We start from the raw sequence: 21,145 nt of genomic DNA, 5'->3' as shown, positions 1-21,145 counted from the left end.
ATAGAATCTGATATTATCTCATCGACACTAGCAAACATACACACGTGCTACAGGTCCTGGTGTTTTATTATGTGATATCAAGTATAAGTTCAATTTTGTTTTACAAGTATTTTGCCAAAATCTTAAATAATACCGAATAAGAAGAGAAAGAGAGAGGATTCGGAAAGTCGGAGGGTGGGAGATGGAACGGGAAAGAGAGAACAGGAGGTGAAGAGAAATATGGAGAAGGAGAGGGAATCAGAGAGGGAGAAGGGGAGAAAGAGCATATGTTCCAGTGTTGGGAGGTATAAATATGAGACAGAAGGGTGTGGGCTTAGAGGAGTGTGTTTTTTTTTACAAGAGGAATAGGTGGGTGCCTCCCAAGAAGATGGGTGGATGTGCCTAAAAAAAAGGTGTGTTAGCCTCTCTGACCAGCCCCACTCAGTACTGTCTATGCCAGAAGCAGGACACCAGGAAGCAAATTCAAGATGGTGGGACAGGAGCCCAAAGACATGACTGTTCCACTGAATCTGGGAAGATATGGGAGCGGGAGGGATAGGGAGATTGACAGGTAGAGTAATCTAAATTCTAGAACCAGCACCTACATGTAGGATGGCCTCCACTTGTTATTACTGTACCTAAACAAAAATTGTAGTCCAGGCACTCAATTATCAATTCAGCAGGTTTATTGGAACCAAGTGCAACGTTTCGATTCCACAAGGGATCTTTCTCAAGAATGATCCCTTGTGGGATCGAAACGTTGCACTTTGTTCCAATAAACCTGCTGAATTGATCCTTGAGTGCCTGGACTACAATTTTTGTTTAACTATCACAGGAGAGGTAGCCAACCCCAGGTCTGGTTGTACCAGGATTCTAATAAGTGTGCGGTATTCCTCTCTTTTTTTTTGTTTATTGCTGTACCTAAAGACAGATAAAAACAAGCAATCATTTGGGGAGATAAGGGATGCCATGAGTCCAGAATATTATACGGCTGTGAGGATTAGGCAGTAGTATCACGTTAGCTTTTTGCATTTTTGAAAATATTACTAACCTGAGTTAAAGGGTGTCTAAAGCCTGTCTGGCCTCTTTTACAATATAGTTATAGGCAGGCATCATGGAAAATGTAGTCTTCAAACATGCAGTGCCAATATGAATCATATCTAGTCTGGGCCTGAACTACCCAATATGGTGTTTAGTTTTTAATCAATGTATAATGTTTAATTAATTCTGACTGTTAAATTATACATTTTGTTGCCTGTCTACCAATTATTTGACGTTTTAACATATCACAAAACTATTTTCCTTCCATTATATTCTTTATGAAAAATATGCCCAACATTTTCGGATTTACAGAGTTGACAAATTACTTGCAAAATATAAACCCAAATAGCCAAGATCGAAACATTTCCAATTAGTCTGAGATGGAGATTTTTCCAGCAATACTACTTTAGCATATTATTATTATTATTATTATTGCCATTTATATAGCGCCAACAGATTCCGTAGCGCTTTACAATATTGTGAGAGGGGGGGGATGTAACAATAAATAAGACAATTTCAAGAAAACTTACAGGAATAATAGGTTGAAGAGGACCCTGCTCAAATTAGCTTACAGTCTATAGGAGGTGGGGTATTAGAAACATTAGGATAGGAAATATCAAGTAGGAGTGAAGCAGAGCTGGAGGAGAGAGCAAAGCACTATCCCATAGGGACAGGTATGTAAGGGAGAGATTACTCTGGGAGGCCATACGCTTTCCTGAAGAGATGGGATTTAAGGCCCTTCTTAAATGATTGAAGACTAGGGGAGAGTCTGATGGCAGTAGGCAAGTTATTCCATAGGAGAGGAGCCGCCCGTGAGAAGTCCTGCAAGCGTGAGTTGGCCGTACGGGTGCGAGCAGCGGTCAGGAGGTGGTTGCGGGCAGAGCGGAGGGTACGAGGAGGGGCATACCTCTGGATCAGTGAAGAGATATAAGAGGGGCTGGAATTGTTCAGTGCTTTAAATGTATGGGTTAGCACTTTGAATTGACTCCTATAGGATACAGGGAGCCAATGTAAGGACTGGCAGAGGGGCGAGGTGTGAGAGGACCGACTGGATAGGAAAATCAGTCTAGCTGCAGCATTCATTACAGATTGTAGCGGGGCAGTACGGCTTTTGGGGAGACCAATCAGGAGAGGGTTACAGTAATCCATGTGGGAAATTACTAGAGCATGGACAAGCTCCTTGGTAGCATCTTGCGTAAGAAAGGGGCGGATGCGGGCTATGTTTTTGAGTTGGAACCTACAGGACTTGGCAACAAACTGGATGTGAGACTCAAAGGTGAGACCAGAGTCAAGTATGACGCCAAGACAGCGCGCTTGTAGGGATGGACTTATGTGGATATCACTGACTTGAAGGGAGAGTGAGAGAGGAGGATCAGTATTAGGAGGAGGAAAGACAAGGAGTTCAGTTTTAGAGAGGTTAAGTTTGAGAAAGCGTAACTTTATAGTCAATGCTCTCCATTTAAATATTTACAGCCAAGCAAACTGTTTTGGTTGGGTTTTTTTTAGCATTAGTCAAAATGTATAATAGGCTTCCTCAGTTTGCGTTCTGTTTAATTTAATGTCACAATACAATACATAACATGCTCAATTTAGTTGGACTTAAAAATACTAGTTTTTTTTTTTTTTTTTTTAAATTAAAGAGCTACAAAACATAAGTAAAATGTATTTTTTCCTGATTGTTAGGTCAGTTAAACCAGCTTATTTTATGGGTATTATTTTCAATGATGTATTCTATCCTGGACATGATAATTCGTTGATGTACCCTATCCTGGGCATGATGTACCCTATCCTGGGCATGATTTTCTCTTCTCCAAACCTTTTCCTAAAATATATGGTATATAAAAAAAAGAAGTTTACTTTCAATCAGTGATTGAATAATTTGGTTTGGGTAGTACAGACTTTACCATCTCAGTCCCAGAGCTTTGTGATTCCATTTGAAAACTTTTAAGCCGGGGTGGCCACTAGGTAAATCCCCAGTTGCTGTTGATCTAGAAGTCTCATAAACAATTACCTTCTTACTTTTTAAAAAGTCTTTATTTATTTTTTTACAATTAATGGAACTTAATGATCTTTTAAATTATCGTGATTGATTTTTTTTGTAGAAAATTTTGCTTTTTTTATCTGGCTAGGCAGCCATGTTGAGTTGATCTCTAGTGTTATCTGACCAACTGCGGCCCAACATAACTAGCCTACTGCTGTGTTTTCTCTGTGTGCTCTGCGTGTTTTACGAAACAAGAAGTGAAAATTATTATCACAGTTGCCTTTTAAGTTTTGTTTCTTTTGTAAAGCATCATGGGATTTGCAGTTGTACAAGAGATGGGTATATACTCTTTTGGCACCCCTTATTCCAAGCAAGTGTCCGAAAATAGCGCTACATATTCACTGTGACTGTTTTATGTTACGAATGCAACTTCAACGATTCTGGAGACCATTTTTTCTTATTAAATTAATTTCAGAATTACGCCAAGCTGATTCCTGGGGCCACTGTCGGACGTCTGCGTGGAGATTCTGGAAATATTCTGCAGCTGATTATGACTGCGTACAAAGTAAGAATCACATTGTTTGTTATTCATGAGGAATGGATTGCAAATGTCAGAGATTGCTTTTAAATGAAAATGTTTTATTCCAAATGTGGAACGGTTTATAGAGGCAATGGGGCACTGCGTGTAAGGTAAATTAACCCAGAAAAGCACAGCTCTCCACCAAAATGCCACCTAAAACGCGTTTACATGTTCACAGTTTAAAAATAGATCAGAATGCGAAAACTGAATTTCTGTGAGTGGGCATTCAACATTAAGCTCACCGTTAGTAAACAGACCCCTCTAAATGCTGCGTATTGGCTGCACACAAAGAATTCACCATTTAACAACTACACAGCAGCGGTAAATGAGTATCTCTCAAACCTTCACAATAAACAGTTAAAAGAAAAAACATACATAGAAAAAAAGGTAGTTGTAGGCACACCCGTAACATGCATTTCTCAGCAATGGTACTCCCTTAGAAACCCAAATTTATACAAAATACTCATTAAGGAAAAGTGTGCACACTAAACTACAGTTTTACATTTTAAATGGCCTCTTAAAATCTCCTATCTCAAAATACTATACATTGTGAGTATATACATCAACGCTCTATCACTTTCATTGTTTAGTTTTTACACTGTATTTTTTTTTAATTGTGTTTTTATCACAGAGACTTGGCATTATCGATATTCACAAAGCGCTTACAACAGATTGACTAAATAGACTTTAGTTTATTTAGCACTAACACTGTTTCATTTGTCTCCCACGTTGGAATTAGTGTAGGACCCACCGATATTGGGGTACTGTGAAGTAGTGGTAGACTTAATACTATATGGCCATATGGTGGACCTGAATCCCCGTATATGTTTAATGAGATATGTGATATCAATTAGCCTTGAAAATTTTAAAACTGCATTTTGTGTGTACGCGCGCTGTTCCCTAATCTGTAATTAAGAGGGAAAAAAGCATATATAATACATATAAATCACAAATCAAGAATGTTGATTTTTTATTTTTTTATTTCTCCAAGTGGTACACAATTTTAAATTTAGTTGCTTGATGTTATATAGATGCAGTATTTCTAAAAGTATTCCTACATATCTTACTGAGGTCACCCTACTATAAAAAAGTTATTGGTCTAGTTACAATCAAATTTATTGGTCTAGTCATTCTAGTTACAATCAAAAGAGCATTTGCTGGAGATTCTGCCTACAAGGCTATCGCTAAGTTTAGAATGTTGTTGTGCCTTGAGGACTGGGCTGGAAACACTGTCCTGGCAGTATCACTATACCTAGTAGAAACTGCATAGAGTTTTATTGCTGTGGACCTCTGTGTTACAATCATATCTATAACACAATACTGTGAGTTTTATGGCTGGTGTCGGACCAAAGGTCACTGATATCGGAGTAGGGCTTGGCTATAGACATCATTTAAGGACAATGTATGTGTAAAGATCTTTGCTTAATCTTACATCACATGCTAGTTGTCGATATAAGGTGTGCTTTGAAAGCTACTGTTTTCAAAGTTTCATAGTTTATAACGTCTTAGTTGCTCTATTTGTTGTTATTAGAGATTTGCAGAGTCAACGATTCTTTAATGAATTAAAATCTAAAGTATTTACTGTGTAGTGAATTATGGCAAAGGAAAAATTAAGTTTCCACTCATAAATAAGTAAAGATGGTTTTTGAACACAACAATCCCACACTAAAATATTGGTCCCAACTTGGATTCCTATTGCATATTAAAGGGACACTATAGCCAGGGCCGGTGCAAGGATTTTTGCCGCCCTAGGCCAAATTAAAGTTTGCCCCCCCCCCATGTGACATCACAATGCCCCACCCATATGATTTGCCATGTTAACTAACGCCAGTGCTGCAGTGCCGCCGTGTTTACATTAAAAGGCCTGCAGGAACAGGCTATAGACACCAGAACCACTACATTAAGCTGAAGTGGTTCTGGGGACTATAGTGTTTCTTTAATGTGAGGTAAATTAGAGATTAGTGCCACGAATAATATACTAGATTGCCTACTTACAACCAGATGAGGATGATGATGGGCTCTAGCTGCAGTCTGGCTCCACTGGTCTGGTGTAGAACAGGCTCTCTGGAGGCTGTTTGTAACTGTGGTCACAAAAATCAATGTTCTGGGAGAACGGGAAGCAGCTCCATTTTTTGGGGGCCCTTTACACAGCTCAAGGTCTGGGTCCCAGGGTCCACCTTGATGTTCCACCAATGAGTTTGTTCACAGGGGGGTGGAGTGTGTAGGGGATGTCCTGATATGTGTGTAAGGAATGCATTGTGTGAATCTGTGTTTGTATGTGTAAGGGTTGCGAGGTGTGTTTCTGTGTACCGTATATACTCGAGTATAAGCCGACCCGAATATAAGCCGAGGCCCCTAATTTTTCCCCAAAAAACTGGGAAAACTTATTGACTCGAGTATAAGACTAGGGTGGGAAATGCAGCAGCTACTGGTAAATTTCTAAATAAAATTAGATCCTAAAAAAAATATATTAATTGAATATTTATTTACAGTGTGTGTATAATGAATGCAGTGTGTGCGTATGAGTGCAGCGTGTGTGTGTATGAGTGCAGCGTGTGTGTATGAGTGCAGCGTGTGTGTATGAGTGCAGCGTGTGTGTATGAGTGCAGCGTGTGTGTATGAGTGCAGTGTGTGTATGAGTGCAGTGTGTGTGTGTATGAATGCAGTGTGTGTGAGTGCAGTGTGTGTATGAGTGCAGTGTGTGTATGAATGCAGTGTGTGCAGGGCCGGTGCAAGGATATTTGCCCCCCCCCATATGTCCTGACCTCCCCTCCTCCTCCCTCAGTGGTCCTTACCTCCCCACCCCCGTGTTCCTTCACCCCCCTCCCCCAGTGGTCCTTCACCTCCCTCCCCCAGTGGTCCTGACTCACCCCTCCCCTAGTGGTCCTTACTTCCCCCTCCCCTCCCCTAGTGGTCCTTACTTCCCCCTCCCCTCCCCTAGTGGTCCTTATCCCCCCCTCCCTCCCATAGCGGTCCTTATCCCCCCCCTCCCTCCCATAGTGGTCCTTATCCCCCCCCTCCCTCCCATAGCGGTCCTTATCCCCCCCCTCCCTCCCATAGCGGTCCTTATCCCCCCCCTCCCTCCCATAGTGGTCCTTATCCCCCCCCTCCCTCCCATAGCGGTCCTTATCCCCCCCCTCCCTCCCATAGCGGTCCTTATCCCCCCCTCCCTCCCATAGTGGTCCTTATCCCCCCCCTCCCTCCCATAGCGGTCCTTATACCCCCCCTCCCTCCCATAGTGGTCCTTATCCCACCCGCTCCCTCCCATAGTGGTCCTTATACCCCCCCCTCCCACAGTGGTCCTTATACCCCCTTTTTTTTTATTATTATTTTTTTATTATTATTATTTTTTTTTTTATTATTATTTCTTATTTTATTTATATTTATTTTTCGTCCCCCCTCCCTGCTTGATACATAGCAGGGAGGGGGGCTCCTTCCCTGGTGGTCCAGTGGCAGTTCAGTGGGGGGGAGAGGGGGGCTGGCAGAGCTGTAACTTACCTGTTCTGCAGCTCCTGTCAGCTCTCTCCTCCTCCGCGCGGTCTGTGCAGCTCCTTCTATCAGCTCACACTGTAAGTCTCGCGAGAGCCGCGGCTCTCGCGAGACTTACACTGGGAGCTGACCGAGGTGCTGAACGGACGGCGCGGAGGAGGAGAGAGCTGACAGGAGCTGCAGAACAGGTAAGTTACAGCTCTGCCAGCCCCCCTCTCCCCCGGTCTGTATTATGGCAATGCAAATTGCCATAATACAGACTATGACTCGAGTATAAGCCGAGTTGGGGTTTTTCAGCCCAAAAAATGGGCTGAAAAACTCGGCTTATACTCGAGTATATACGGTATGTACGGGATGCAGTGTATGCGTCTGTAAGGGGTGCATTGAGTGTGTGTAAGGGGTGCATTGAGTGTGTGTAAGGAATGCATTGTGTGTTTCTGTGTGTGTAAGGGATGCATTGTGTGTAAGGGTTGCATTGCTTGTGTGTGTGTATCTGTGTGTGTAATGCATTGTGTGTGTAATGCATTGTGTGTTTTTCTGTGTGCAAAGGGTGCATTGTCTTTGTGTGTAAGGGGTGCATTGTGTGTGATTGTGTGTGTGTGATGGATGTCAATCTCTCCCCCCTCCCTTGTCACTCTCTTCTCCCCCCCTCTTACTCCCTTGTCACTTTCTTCTCCAACCCTCCCTTGTCACTCTCTTCTCCCCCCTTCTCCCTCTCTTCTCCCCCCCTTCCTTGTCACTCTCTTCTTCCTCCTTGTCACTCTCTTCTCCCCTCGTTGTCACTCTCTTCTCCCCTCCCCCTCCCCACTCTCATTCCCCCTCCCTCCCCTGTCACTCTCACCCCCCTGTCAATTTCTTTCTCTCCCCCGTCAATTTCTTTCTCTCCCTCATCAATTCCCCTCCCTGTCAATTTCTTTCTCCCCCCTGTCCATTTCTCCCCCCGTCAATTTCTTCCCCCGTGTCAATTTCTTTCCCCCCCTTGTCAACTTCTCCCCCCCCTCCCCTACCTCTGTTGTAGCGTGGCCGAGCCCTGTATGGTCCGCGGGTACAGGGAGCTTTTGTTTCCTGTACCCGGCCGGACTAAAAGGAAGTGCACACTCAGTGCACACTCAGTGTGCACTTCCTGTTAGTCCGGCTGGGTACAGGAGACAGATGCTCCCTGTACCCGCGGACCATACAGGGCTCGGCAATGCTACAGTGAGGGAGTGACAGCCCCTCTCCTCATGCTGCGCCCGGGCAAAGCTGCAGCCTTCATAGGCTCTCTTCAGAGCGCTCGGGCGGCTGCAGCATGAGGGGACCGGCGCTCCTGGCGGCGCCCCTTCCCAAGGGGCACCCTAGGCGGCTGCCTAGTCCGCCTAACAGGTAGCGCCGGCCCTGACTATAGCCACCAGAACAACTACAGCTTAATGAAGTTGTTCTGGTGTCTTTATCCTGTCCCTGCAAAATTTTGAAAGTAAACACTGCCTTTCAAAGAGTAAGGCAGTGTTTACATAACTGTCTAGGAACACCTCTCTACATGGAGTTGCTGAACTTTCCCCATAAAGATGCATGGATTCAATCATCTCCATGAGGAGATGCTGATTGGCCAAGGTGACCTCCTTGGCTGAGATAATCAGAATTGACGATCCCAACCAATCCAATGCTTATTGGCTGAGAGCATTAATTGTGATGATATCAGCCAAGGGGGCAGTGGACCCCTGCAGTGCTGGAAATAAGGTTAGCTATTGCTATATTTAAGGAGGGCAGGGGGCTAAATTGTGTTTTTAAATGTGTGTCCCTGACCCTATAGTGTTCCCTTAATATTACATCTGTAAAATATTAAGTCTGTGAACTGTTTAGTGTAACCGAGTTTCAAAATTCAAATGCAGATTTTTTAAAAATAATAGCTATATTAACAAACATTTTAATTTTATTTTCAGTTCACTTCAGTTCATTGTTTAATGCATAAACCCCCATATCAGTCTAACTGTCTGCTTGCACGTCTCTATATATGACCCCCAGTGTACATGAGCAGAGAATAAACATATCAAAATAGATGACATTTTAAAGTCCTAAATCTGACTAAGCCCCGTCTATCTCAATTTCGAAATTCCATGTATCATTCCACATGTCCATGAATCGATTAGACGGCAACACGTTCAAATGAAACAAATACTGCACAAAATTATTACTATTATTAGCATTTATAGCGCCAACATATTCCGCAACGCTTTGCAATTCTAAAATGGGGATATTTGACAAGAAGTAATTAACATATAGAACATAGCAGATACAAGAGGTGAAGAAGGCCTTTCTCAAACCAGCTTACAGTCTTTTAGTGAATTACCGTAGGTACGTATAGCAAGATGCTTTCAAACATAACACTACAAGTACTATGACTACATATTAGAATGAAACTTCTGAGGCTCAAATCCAACTGTCATTCTCTTCCTTGACATGTATTGACTAAGCACTGACCTGTAGAAAATTAAAGAAAATGTATTGCACAATTCAGGGGTAAAAAATGGGAAAAATTTGCAACAAACCATTTGTCCGGGCTTGGCTATTTTCAATCACATTTTTAAAGTTGCTACAATTTGTTCAGTGGATAACCCGCACATTACAATGTGCAGTGCATATGAGTTCATTACAGTAACAGTTGTAAGAAATGAATTTTCATAAATAAAATCTATTGATTAGTGATTTTGTATATGTACATTTCTGTCATCTTACTAAAGAGGTGCGTGCGGATTATGACCTTCCTAGATTGTCAGCTCCTTTTTCAGTAAAAGGGCTCACCAGTTCCATTACCGATCCATTCTGTTTGATAGCGGCCCAAATAATATGAATTGTTTTTCCATTAAAATGCTGCAGCGGCAAAACCAATCTAAAAATCTTGTATCACGCAGCGTTAGTAATGAACTCAGACCTCCTGTATGGAGGCCTACATTAGCCATCAGACTTCTCTCCTCCTCCCTATCTTAGCTGTGTAATCACATTTGACATTAATGACTATATAATATGACACAGTATTTTATCTGAAGCAGCTGGTTAATGGCCCAGACTTACAAAATAACGCTGGCCATGACTAAGACTATTATAATGTTGTTAAGTCAGTATGAAGCCAGGAAAAAGCGAAATTGAATTTAGTAATGTAGGGAAACATGCCTTTTTGTAAAGGAAAAACAGAAATGGTAACGCATGCCTTGCAGTGATCAGTAAAAGCGTGATATGATTTCGCTATTCAAAATAGAAATTGGCAGATTTTATTTTGCTTGCTAAGCCCTGGGGCTGTCTAATTAACAGATATTAAAATTAAGAAAATATTGTATACTACATTACTTTCACATTTTGTATTACGATAGTTAAAGCCTTGATGTCATTAATGTCACCATGGAAACATTCTCTAGATAACCTTTATATGTATGTTAAAGGGACAGCTCAGTATAGTGATCATATTGCCAAAAGACAAGACTCTAGGCACCATCCTCCCAGAGCGATTAAAAAAGTGCAGGTTTTCCACATACCCAGATATTGTCTCTCCTTTGCCACAGTGATTATACAGACATTATTACATTTTAATATACAGTATCAATGTCAATTTTATCCAGCCTAGATGACAACAATTGGCTGATCCCAGCCAGTGACTGCCATTCAGTTTGGGAAAAACAAATGTTATAGGGTTACTCTATCCACTTCTGCTTTAAGAGGTGGTCATGGTGATGCGATTATGTATGTGCAGTTCTACTTGAAATGTAACATTTACTGAGAAATCTGCACTAGTTGCAACCACACACACGTGGCTCTGTTCTGGGCTACCTAAAGTCAATTCTGTGCAAAAAATACATCTGTCAACAGACAGTGCCTGCAATGGGAAGCTTAAATATGCCCTCCCTTCTTCATTTAGCCCACCGTGCTGTCTTTGCCTCCCTACAATATTTAATGCTCAGGCTCCCTCCCTCCTCTCCCCAACTCAGAGTGCGCATGGTCCAATCAAATGCTTTTCTATGAGAAGATAATTACTAAACCTTGCATGGGAGGCAGGGATATTGACTGGGGTTCGGAGCCTAGCCCAGTGCTGGATTCCAGGTAACTTTATAACTTATGTAACAGAGTTTTACGGGGTGGGGGTGACCTAGTTACTAATGCCCAATTTAAAATTATAGATTTTAAAAAATTATTTAGCAAAAAAGGGTTGGACTAAACTCTAATAACATGTAAGAATAAATTCTGCATTATCAATGTGACTGAGGAGGGGGTGGTCTTAGTATTTTATGTGGCTCAGTTATCAGTATTCTCTACAAATACACATAACAGTATCCTCCAAGGTAAATATTTCCCCATACATGTTTAGTAAGTCTGAGATTAGCAATTGCATTGCCTTGTGTGCCCAATGGGTGCTATGCATGGAGATTTCAGGGACACTCAAAGCACCTTAACAATTAAAGTTCACTTTAGTTGTTATGGTGCCCGCATGCCCAGGCATCATCTTATCATCCCTTAGGCACAAGACGATAGTTCAGACTCTCCCTCGGCATATTGTTGTTGAGGAACATGTCCATTGCCTATAAGCAATATCAATACTGCCATTATTAAGAAAACGTTCGTTGACTGAGTGAACGAGCTGATACACTAAGCCAATGAACGCTGACCAAATGTATACAACATTAATATATCAATATGCTGAGTCATCTAGATTCTACAGGAATCAGGAGGTGGTACCAGTTATTATAATGATTAGAGTTCCCCTGTTATTCTGCGTCAAATTTCCAAAAGTGGAGCAATCACCATGGAAACCAGTGGAATGTCCCTGTTGATTGCTCCATGTTTAAAATGTTTCCCAGAATTCCTATTCATATGAAATCTCCAATATCCATGGAGGATCTGTACACCTGTCGAGTCATACCAGAACTCTCATAGCTGGACATATAATTATATAATATGTATTATTACACTTTTTTATTACACACTATGGCTAATACTGAAAAGCTTGAATTGATCAATACTTTGGGAAACACTTTAAAAAAATGTCTGTAAAAATGGGAAGTTTCAGATATTCTTATTGTCGTCTAAGAGGTTTCTCAATTCATTGCAGTGGCCCCTAAACTGGCCTTTCTCTGAAAACATGGTATAATTTTGAATTTTGAACAACCAATAAAATAGCCATATTAATTATAACTATAATAAATAAAATACAAAGTAAATATTATTATTATTATTGCCATTTATATAGCGCCAACAGATTCCGTAGCACTTTACAATACTATGAGGGGGTATTTAACTATAAATAGGACAATTACAAGAAAACTTACAAATATCTCCTTACCTAGTTACTTAGAGTGCTCCTCTTTAAATCTAAAATTGAAGATTTGAGAAAATTATCCAACTTGGCTGATTTCATGATTTTATCCAACTGATTTTAGCCTAAGGTTTACAAGATGACTCAAGTCTTCGGAACCCGCAGCTTAGTGAATAAGCATTTTAGAGAATAACAACTTTTTCCCCATGAAATATTTGTTAAATGAGCTATAGTAAGAGATCTCATTAATGACTGAGTCACAGCTAAGCCGTGGCGTGCTCCTTCTTGCTGATTCTAACAAAGCAAACCTTGTGTGTCAATTATTCAGATCATTGAACTTTTCATAATGAATATACATACAGTGGATTTACATTTCAGTGCCACATTAATATGTACCCCGATCTAGTATAGTGTGTGCCCTAATCCCCGCTTTGTGGTCACACAGCATCCTGATTCTCCGTGGTACGTATTGAACCAGCGGCAGAGAACATGCCTTATGAATTTGCTCAATATTGCCTTGTAATACCATTACACAGGACCTTAAGGTTTATTGATCCCCACATGAATACTGAAAGCCTTAATTTCATCCCAAATGCATTAAATTGCTTTGAGATCTGGAGGCTGCATTTATTATTACATTTATGGAATATCCTTGAGAAGATGCGCCTAGTTCTATGGAAACAGGTATAATGTTGCCATAATAAAGCCCAGGAATCCAGCCAGACGTTAGTGATACAAAATGGAATACAGAATGTGCCAAAAACAAATGGTGGAAATAGCATGAATATCAATAAAAAAAAAACAAAAAATGTATTTAAAATTTATATTAATGCTATTTATACCATTTGTTTTTGGCGCATCATGTACTCCATTTTGTTTTGCTGTTTGCTGCTTGGGTTTTTTAGAGGGAATCCCCCACTTTCAGGTGCTGCCTATATTATTTTTGTTCTTTTATATATAGCGCTGCTATGGTTTTTTTCTTTGCATCGTTGTCCAGACGTCAGTGATGTTCGTTTGATATAATGTGTGCCAAGAATACATTTCTCTCACCATCATACCTGCAGCCGCCTGTACCGTTTACACATTACAGCATGGAGAGGTAGATTCCTGCAATTTATTGCGCATTCTGACCCTACCATCTGCATGTCACAGCAGAAATTAGATAGATATCTAGGTAGGTGATAAACATTTACCTTTCCGTGAACCGTACAATTTTTTTGTTCTCCCCCCTAATTCCCATTCCTGTTATTGCAAAACGTAATCTCTAAACCAGTGTACTAGCTTAATAATTTGCAAGATGTTCCCATTCCCCTTCTGCCAAGGCCAAGTTCCACAACTTAAAGAAACATTAATGTTCATTAGAATGACAATTCTTAGTTGACAGGAGTTTACCTGTTCTAGAACATGAACTTTAATGGTAACATTTTGGGGGAAAGTTACAAAAGTGCACTAAAAAGTGTCTTTCGTTTTTGGTTTCTAAATAGACTGTAGCTATCACATTGTTCTTAAAATGGTCCAAAGAGCAGACTATTAAATGCAAAATGGTCTGCCTAGAACCTGCTAGTTTTCACAGTTTTCAGAAAAGATCACCATATGTAAAACTTTTTTTTTTTAAATGTCTTATTTTAAAAAATGATGGTTATGGTGCAAAAGAAGCAACAGTTTAACCCCTTAAGGACCAAACTTCTGGAATAAAAGGGAATCATGGCATGTCAGTCACACATGTCATGTGTCCTTAAGGGGTTAAATGTTCCTCTCCATGTGTTCCAAGATGCTCCTCTGTACTCCACAGGTGTAAAATTAGTGGGGGGGGGGAGGGGGTTAGGGTATCTTTGTCATTTAACCCCTGCAATGCATGACATTTTTGTTTAGTAGATACGACAATGTTATATATGCAGAGTTAAACACATCTCTGGTGGCTGTCGTCCTGACAGCCACTAGGGGGACTTGCGCTGAATAACTGAATCATACCTATTATTTAATCAAATGCTGCTCAGAGAAAGCATTTAATTGGTGCAGTGTAGCGTTTTCCCATGCCATCCAGTGCTTCCCAACAGATTAAGGTGAGAACATCAATCTTGATGATCTCAACCAGGAAGGTAACGTGGCTGTGGCGAGACCAGCGTAGCTAGAAAGCTACCTCTTAAATCCTCATGGGGCGGGAGGGGGGAGGGGCAGATCATTTTTACTTAGCCCATCATTTTTTATTTTATTTTTGTCAATAGACTGCCACTCAGGAATGGCCAAAAGGAAGATCCCTAATTATTTAGAACTACCACTCCCATGATACCCTTAACACCTCATACAGTTTAAGAGCTGATTAGCAGACATTAACAGAATAGAATGTGATTGAGGCCCAAGTCTCTTATAGCTTCCCCTTTTTAAGGTTTGTTCAGGGAAACCCATTGACCGAATCTCCATGTTTTATATATTGTTACGTCAGTACTAGTCACTCTTTTAGTATTTGGAGGAAGCAAGTTTTTATATTGCAATCTGAGTGTATGCGATATACCAGCCTCACATGGAATTCATTCTAAAACCAGAATGGATGAAAAGATAATTTAAAAACCTAGAAGTATCTACCTGCTTAGAAGTAGCTAAAACTAACATTCCAATTAAACAAAATAATATATCCCTTAAACTGTTTCTGTCACTGCCCACATCCTCTATTTTGGCACTGGAAAATATTAAACCGGAATGAAAACTGATTTTCATTCCAGTTCTAATCCACTTCTTGTGATGTCTTCATTCCTCTTGGAGAAGCATTGGGACACACGGCACATGCGCAACATTGAAGCAACCTGTGAAGCACTCACTTCTGCTTTGAACTACAGTTCTTAGCAAGTGAGGCAGGAAGCTCTCCTGTCTGTCTTATTGCTCCACAAGCACACCCTTACCTACCCTTATACAGGGGATAAGTGTGTATTGCGGTTGAGTGGCTTCTTGGTTTTCCTAAAGCTCACTGCACATGCTGCCCAGCCTGATGTTTTACAGGAAATGCAGCAATGTCAAATGTATATTTTTAGGTTTTTATTATCTTTATCTTTATTTTATTGTGTTTGCATATATTTTATTCTATTAGCTACATAATGTTTTATAACAATTCATGTAAAAAAAAAAAAAATGTAACCACTGATCAATGCCTTAATTTTTTACACAATTATGTGGTCTCTTAAACATTTAGGTGCATGTTTAAAATATTGACACTTAAAATAAACCATGTCACAAGGAGTATACATTTTGGAAGATATTCCCTACTTAGCCTGTATATATAGCATCACAAAATAGTTCTGGACGTAGCACTATTTAGTGAACGTGGCCCCTAATTTTTCCGCCCTTCCCCCATATGTTTGTGATACATTGCATCTGTGGTAACATCAGTAATGTTATAATCTGCTCCCGATGGAATTACACATAAATTCATAACAGAGAAATTTTCAATGAATCATATTTGTCATGTCAGGCACAATTAAGATTAAATGCTGTGTTAAGCAAAAGGGTTATTTTGAATGTCAGTGTAGAATGCACATTCTAAATTGTATAGCTCGGAGGAAAGAAAAGAGAAGATATTTGACAGGAATTAGGAAACACACTAAATGTTTTAACAAAGGATCAAAATTCAGAAAATATTAATGTTAGCAACACGGGTCATATTTGCTTTGGATCTTATTGTGACAAACTAAATGGACAATCATGATAAAATAATATTTTACTATGAGGTTGGTGGTTTTATAGTACAGATAGCAAACAGATATATAGTAAGTTAATTTGTAGACACATTTAACATAGAAATGTAAAAGTAATGGGATTTGCCTGCTATGTGGTTTACTATTGCAGAATCTCTGTATTTCAGAGGAAACGGGCAGTGAGGACAGCCCAAGTTGTTTAAAATGTTAAATCAATGCTGTATTTGAATACAAACCGTACAATCAGAACAGAGAATTTAGATCGTGGCCACTGAGCGGAATATACATAACATCAGTCCTAACATCCTAAAAATAAATGAACTTTTCATCTGCACGTCAGCTCAACAATGAAATGATCGGTAATAGTTCTAGTTTTAGAAAAGATAAATACAAAAGTCTAATCAGAGCATGCGGTAGTGGTTATGGTGTCATGGCGAGTGCCCTTGATACCGGAGAAACTGACGGAAGCCAAGCACAGAGAGATGGACACAGGTTTCTTCAGGAAGGAAGAGATTCTTTATTGGATCACCGATCGGGACTCAGAGGGACTAGCGTCACCAAAATACAGCAAAGTCTGAGTACTGAATACATAGAGTACATTCCTTATATAGCACTGTAGCTCCTCCCACAATTAACTACACCCACACATACCCTTAACCTATTTAATAAATAGAGTCTAAACTCATCCATCCGGTCTAACCACGTGGCTCATCTGATACAAAGGAGAGGGACGCGTAATTCCAGTTCTTACATTCCTGCACCTGGTCAGTACAGTGATGACAGTATCTTAGCTACGTGTAATTAACTAACTGATACTACAAACACATATACATACATATGCCTTGTGGCAATCTTAGCCTGCTAAACTTGTATTTTACTGGAATTACATCACACCCTTGCGGAAGCTTCTGACTCTCTGAAAGATGTCGTTTTCGGTGAGGAGCTGAGCCAAGCATACCCCAGCAAACATTTGCAATAGGAGGTGCCAGGCCACTCCTGGCACTATAACCACTTCAACACACTGTAGTGATTATGGTGTTTGGAATGTTTATTTAAACTTTTTTTGTCAGAGACACCCAAATCATGTTCATGACATAAAAATAGTTCATTGATACATTCTTTAAATTTTATATAGTGTATACCTAACTAACACCTTGAATATATTCTTCTAGTGTCCACTTGGGCTAATGTTTGGCAAACAGGGGCATTTAATAAAGTAAGAATTGTCAGGAATTTAAAGGGAATTTTACATTTAGTGAATAAACCTGCAAGGGTTAATAACTCAGACATGATCTGGTTTAAAGACCAGGACTGCATTAGATTTCCTATTGCTTAACCCCTTCATGACAGATGACATGACAGGGTCTTAAAGCAAAGAATATTATTTGCAAAAAGGCAGCAATTAGTGCTCTCTATCTAATCTAAGAGCAGCTATTCACCAACAAGGAGTTCCCTTAACCTTGTGAAAGATAAATCATAACAGATCAAGAAGCGGTTAGGTGAGCAGCGTTAGGGTTGTGACTGTGAGTACATACATACAAGCCATGGGAGTGGATTTCACAGATGTATATCTTAAAGAAAGAAAAAAAAACACTATAAGAGTGCAATATGCAGTGACAATGGTTAAAATACGGCATTGTGCCAAAGGAACACTCACACTGTTCAGAGCTTTATAAGCTCTATTTATGGAGCCTGGACGGAATAATCTCGGTCTGTGGATTTCTTTGTGATTGTCAACACAGTGTGGTTCTCAAATGGATGGGGCTCATCATATGTAAAATATGAATAAACACCAATGGTACAGTATGTAGGTGAATAGTGAATAGGTAAAAATTAGACCTATTTACATCAATTAGAGCTATGGCCTGCTCTAGTGTGTGGAGCTTTAGGGGGAACAATCACCGCCTAATGTAAAGAAAAGCCATCTATGCAAACAGTTGTTATTCAGGGATGAAATGTTACACGGTATTTTAAGAATTCACTTGCCAATGCTAACTGCACCTTAAATATAATTTCTCTCTATTAACACTAAAAGTGCTGGGATTGAATATCCTGCTTTAGATTTCTAGTTAATCCTCGTACCTTTTCAGGTTTTAGAGACACTGCAAAACATTGCAGAAGCAGCAACAACTGTGCCCAAATTGGGGCCCCTTCAAAGACACTGCATTCCTACTTCATGGACGGGGAGAGTGAATAGCAATAGCAGAAATAGCTGGTGTAGTTGCTCTAGGCAGAGCATTGAGATTAATATGCTAGGTTGACATGCCACGGCTTGTTTAGAATTCTTTCATTACAGATGTTCTGGCTCTAAACCTAACATAATTACCGGGAGATGTATGAGTGTGCTCCTATTTCTCATCATCCCCATTTAGGGGAAATGCTGTGGCATTGAGAAAGATAGATGGCTATAGCCCTATCGATGTTCACCTGGTACTTGTGTTGGATGATACAAATCAAGGTTATTTAAATTCTGCTAGAATATTACAACTTCCATGGGAAATGTTGTTCTCTGTGTTATAAATGGGCAAAGTTAAAGAGAGAATGCAAGCACTATATCCATTTCTTATCATTGATGTGGTTATAGTGCCTAAAGTTCCCTGGCGCAGACCCACCAATACTGGGGGTATGGCTAAGGATGCGATTACACTTTTGCCGCCATACCAGTAATGGGCAGCTGTGATAGACTGAAAACGGTTAGCTGACACTCCCAGCCAATCACAGCCACCCATTGCTGGTCTGGCTAATGCTTCCTCATTAGTGCGAGCAGTACAGAGGGGACGCACTGCTGGGGAACTTCTGTTTAGCATCTAACAAAAATGGTTTAATATTGAAAGGAAAGCCAACGAGCAGACACTCTAATGACATCAATAAAATAAAGCGGTTACAATGTCTACATCAGAGCTTACTTGCATCCCGTGCTAAATATGACATTGATTGTCTATTTCAAACAGGATGTGACATCATGAATACAGTATAATAGACTGTATTATTTTCTAATGTTTCCTTAAAAAATAAATACATATTTTCAGTGTGTTCTCAGACCTACCCTTGATTTGTGGGGATGGCCATTTTAGGTTGAAAGCACAGCTTATCCTACCACAAGGCAAACTAGAAATCTGACATCCTATGCAAGCACAGGGCATCTCAAAAATCCAGCCTGGGTAGTTTCAGAACTACAAATTATGCATGAGATAGGTGGTGCTCTCGGCCAATGACAACAGACAATGCCCCCGCTCAAATAATAGGGTAACTTGATACACTGACCAAGTTATTAACTTATATGTGTTTATTACAAAATAACTCACTGCAGCGTTATATTACATGTAATCGCTTACTTTCTATGATAATAGAAATTATGACAGTTTTCATTGAAGAATGTTTCTGAATTTCCAAAGTTAAACATCTTTCTTGGCAGACAACAGCATCAAAGCAACGACATGTCCTTTTATTCAATTATCTAGTTTACATTAGGATTCCCTTTGCAGTGATCCCTGGAATCTCAATAAGGTTGTTCTGTTCTGGAGCGTGATTTACCACTCCATTCTAAATACATTATACTAAGTGTTGCAGTATTTTTATTGTATTAATAAGTTTGCCAAATTAATGTGTTTTTACATTGGCAATTCTATAATGCAAGTACTATACAGCAATGCTTCTCAGCCTGTGTTATGCGTACCCCAGGGAGTACATGCACCACACTAAGCAGGTGGTATGCTGAAAGCTAACTTTATGGTTAGTGCTGCCCATCAGAGGGCCCCCCAGGAGGTGGCCAGCTGTGTGCTAAATCAGAGTGGGCACCTGCTTAGCCGAATGGCAGGCACCTACTCTGCTGTGTCCGGAGGGGGGAATGAAGGCAGGCGGTGAGGGAGCGCTGATATCTATGTTCTTCAAGCATTACGTAACTTTTAGACTTCAGATTAACAGCTTATACACTCCTTGCACACACAATATTCAAATTCTGTTCTATTTATTTTAAGAATATTCTTCACTACCTTTAATCAGGCTTGTTCTCCAATGTGGGATTTACTTAAATATCAGTGCTTACACCTTTTGGAATTTATATCAATAGAAATTACTTTCGCGAGGAGGGGTACTAGGGAATTTATTTTTAGATCTGCACGGATACTTTGCCGTAAAAAGTTGAGAAACATTGTTATGCAGTACTAATTCTCTTGGGATTATTGGAATTTTTTGTTGCAACAATTGTGATATAAATTAAATAAATCAGAAACATAATACATTCCCCACTCTACACCGAGGGAAATAATGGTTGCTGAATTATCCAAAATGTTAGCAGAACATCTTCAAATGCGACCATAATTGAATAAGAAAAATTTAAATTTTAAAAAAAATTTGTTATTTACCTTATTTTTCAATTCAAATGCATGATAGGATTTTAATGAATAACTTTTTGTAACATTTTCAATATTAATCTTTAATATAGATTTAATATAGATAGTTTTAATTATCCTTAAAAGTCTAAACACAAGGTCAGTTTTCAGACGAAGAAAAGCCATTCTTTAAATAAATCATGAAGCCTGGTTTAAGGATTTCATGAAAGTTTTGACATTTGATGACCAGTTATGTTCCATTCCCCTGTGCTAACCGTACGGTGTATTCCAGTACTGCCATCTGTAGCTATTAAACCATGCAGACTCCAACCCATTTACATTTTGGGACTAAAACGGTTCTAAAATCTCTGACTGACATTTATTTGCACAGGATCTGAGGTCAGAAATTGAACTTGAAGTATTTGGAGACGCAGACGGGCTTAACTTCTTCTTCACTGCAAATTGTAATGGCGATTCATCCATCACAAGCAGCAAAAAATGCCAGGGAATCAGAGTCGGAGACATGGTAAGTATCTCGCCAATCAGAGTCGGAGACTCGGGTATGTTTAACAAAAGGCTGAATTTAAAACGTACTCTTTGAATTTTAATTGACAGAAGAAACTGTGAATTTGCTCTTAGAAAGTTAAAGGAAGCAGCATCTGGACATTTTTAACATTAATGAGATTCCTGGGCACAAAGTTGATTATTAAAAATACTGGGTTTGCTGTTTTGAGCCCGTCAATGGTTTTCTGTGCATCTTAATAATGTCAAATTTATATT

At 39.9% G+C, this 21,145-nt stretch overlaps 1 protein-coding gene across 2 annotated transcripts in view; it reads left to right on the top strand.

The window, feature by feature from the left end:
- Positions 1-21,145, top strand: part of ITGB6 (integrin subunit beta 6) — a 61,809-nt gene that overhangs the window by 23,089 nt on the left and 17,575 nt on the right. For both annotated transcript variants that reach the window (XM_063429659.1, XM_063429658.1), the window contains exons 9-10: positions 3,477-3,566; positions 20,757-20,891. In XM_063429659.1, the coding sequence (XP_063285729.1) occupies positions 3,477-3,566; positions 20,757-20,891 (225 nt within the window). The remainder of the gene's footprint in view (positions 1-3,476; positions 3,567-20,756; positions 20,892-21,145) is intronic.

The sequence above is a fragment of the Pelobates fuscus genome, chromosome 8, assembly GCF_036172605.1.
Source record: "Pelobates fuscus isolate aPelFus1 chromosome 8, aPelFus1.pri, whole genome shotgun sequence".
NCBI lineage: Eukaryota > Metazoa > Chordata > Amphibia > Anura > Pelobatidae > Pelobates > Pelobates fuscus.
The sequence above is the reverse complement of the archived record's forward strand: the minus strand, read 5'-3'. Positions and strand labels throughout refer to the sequence as shown.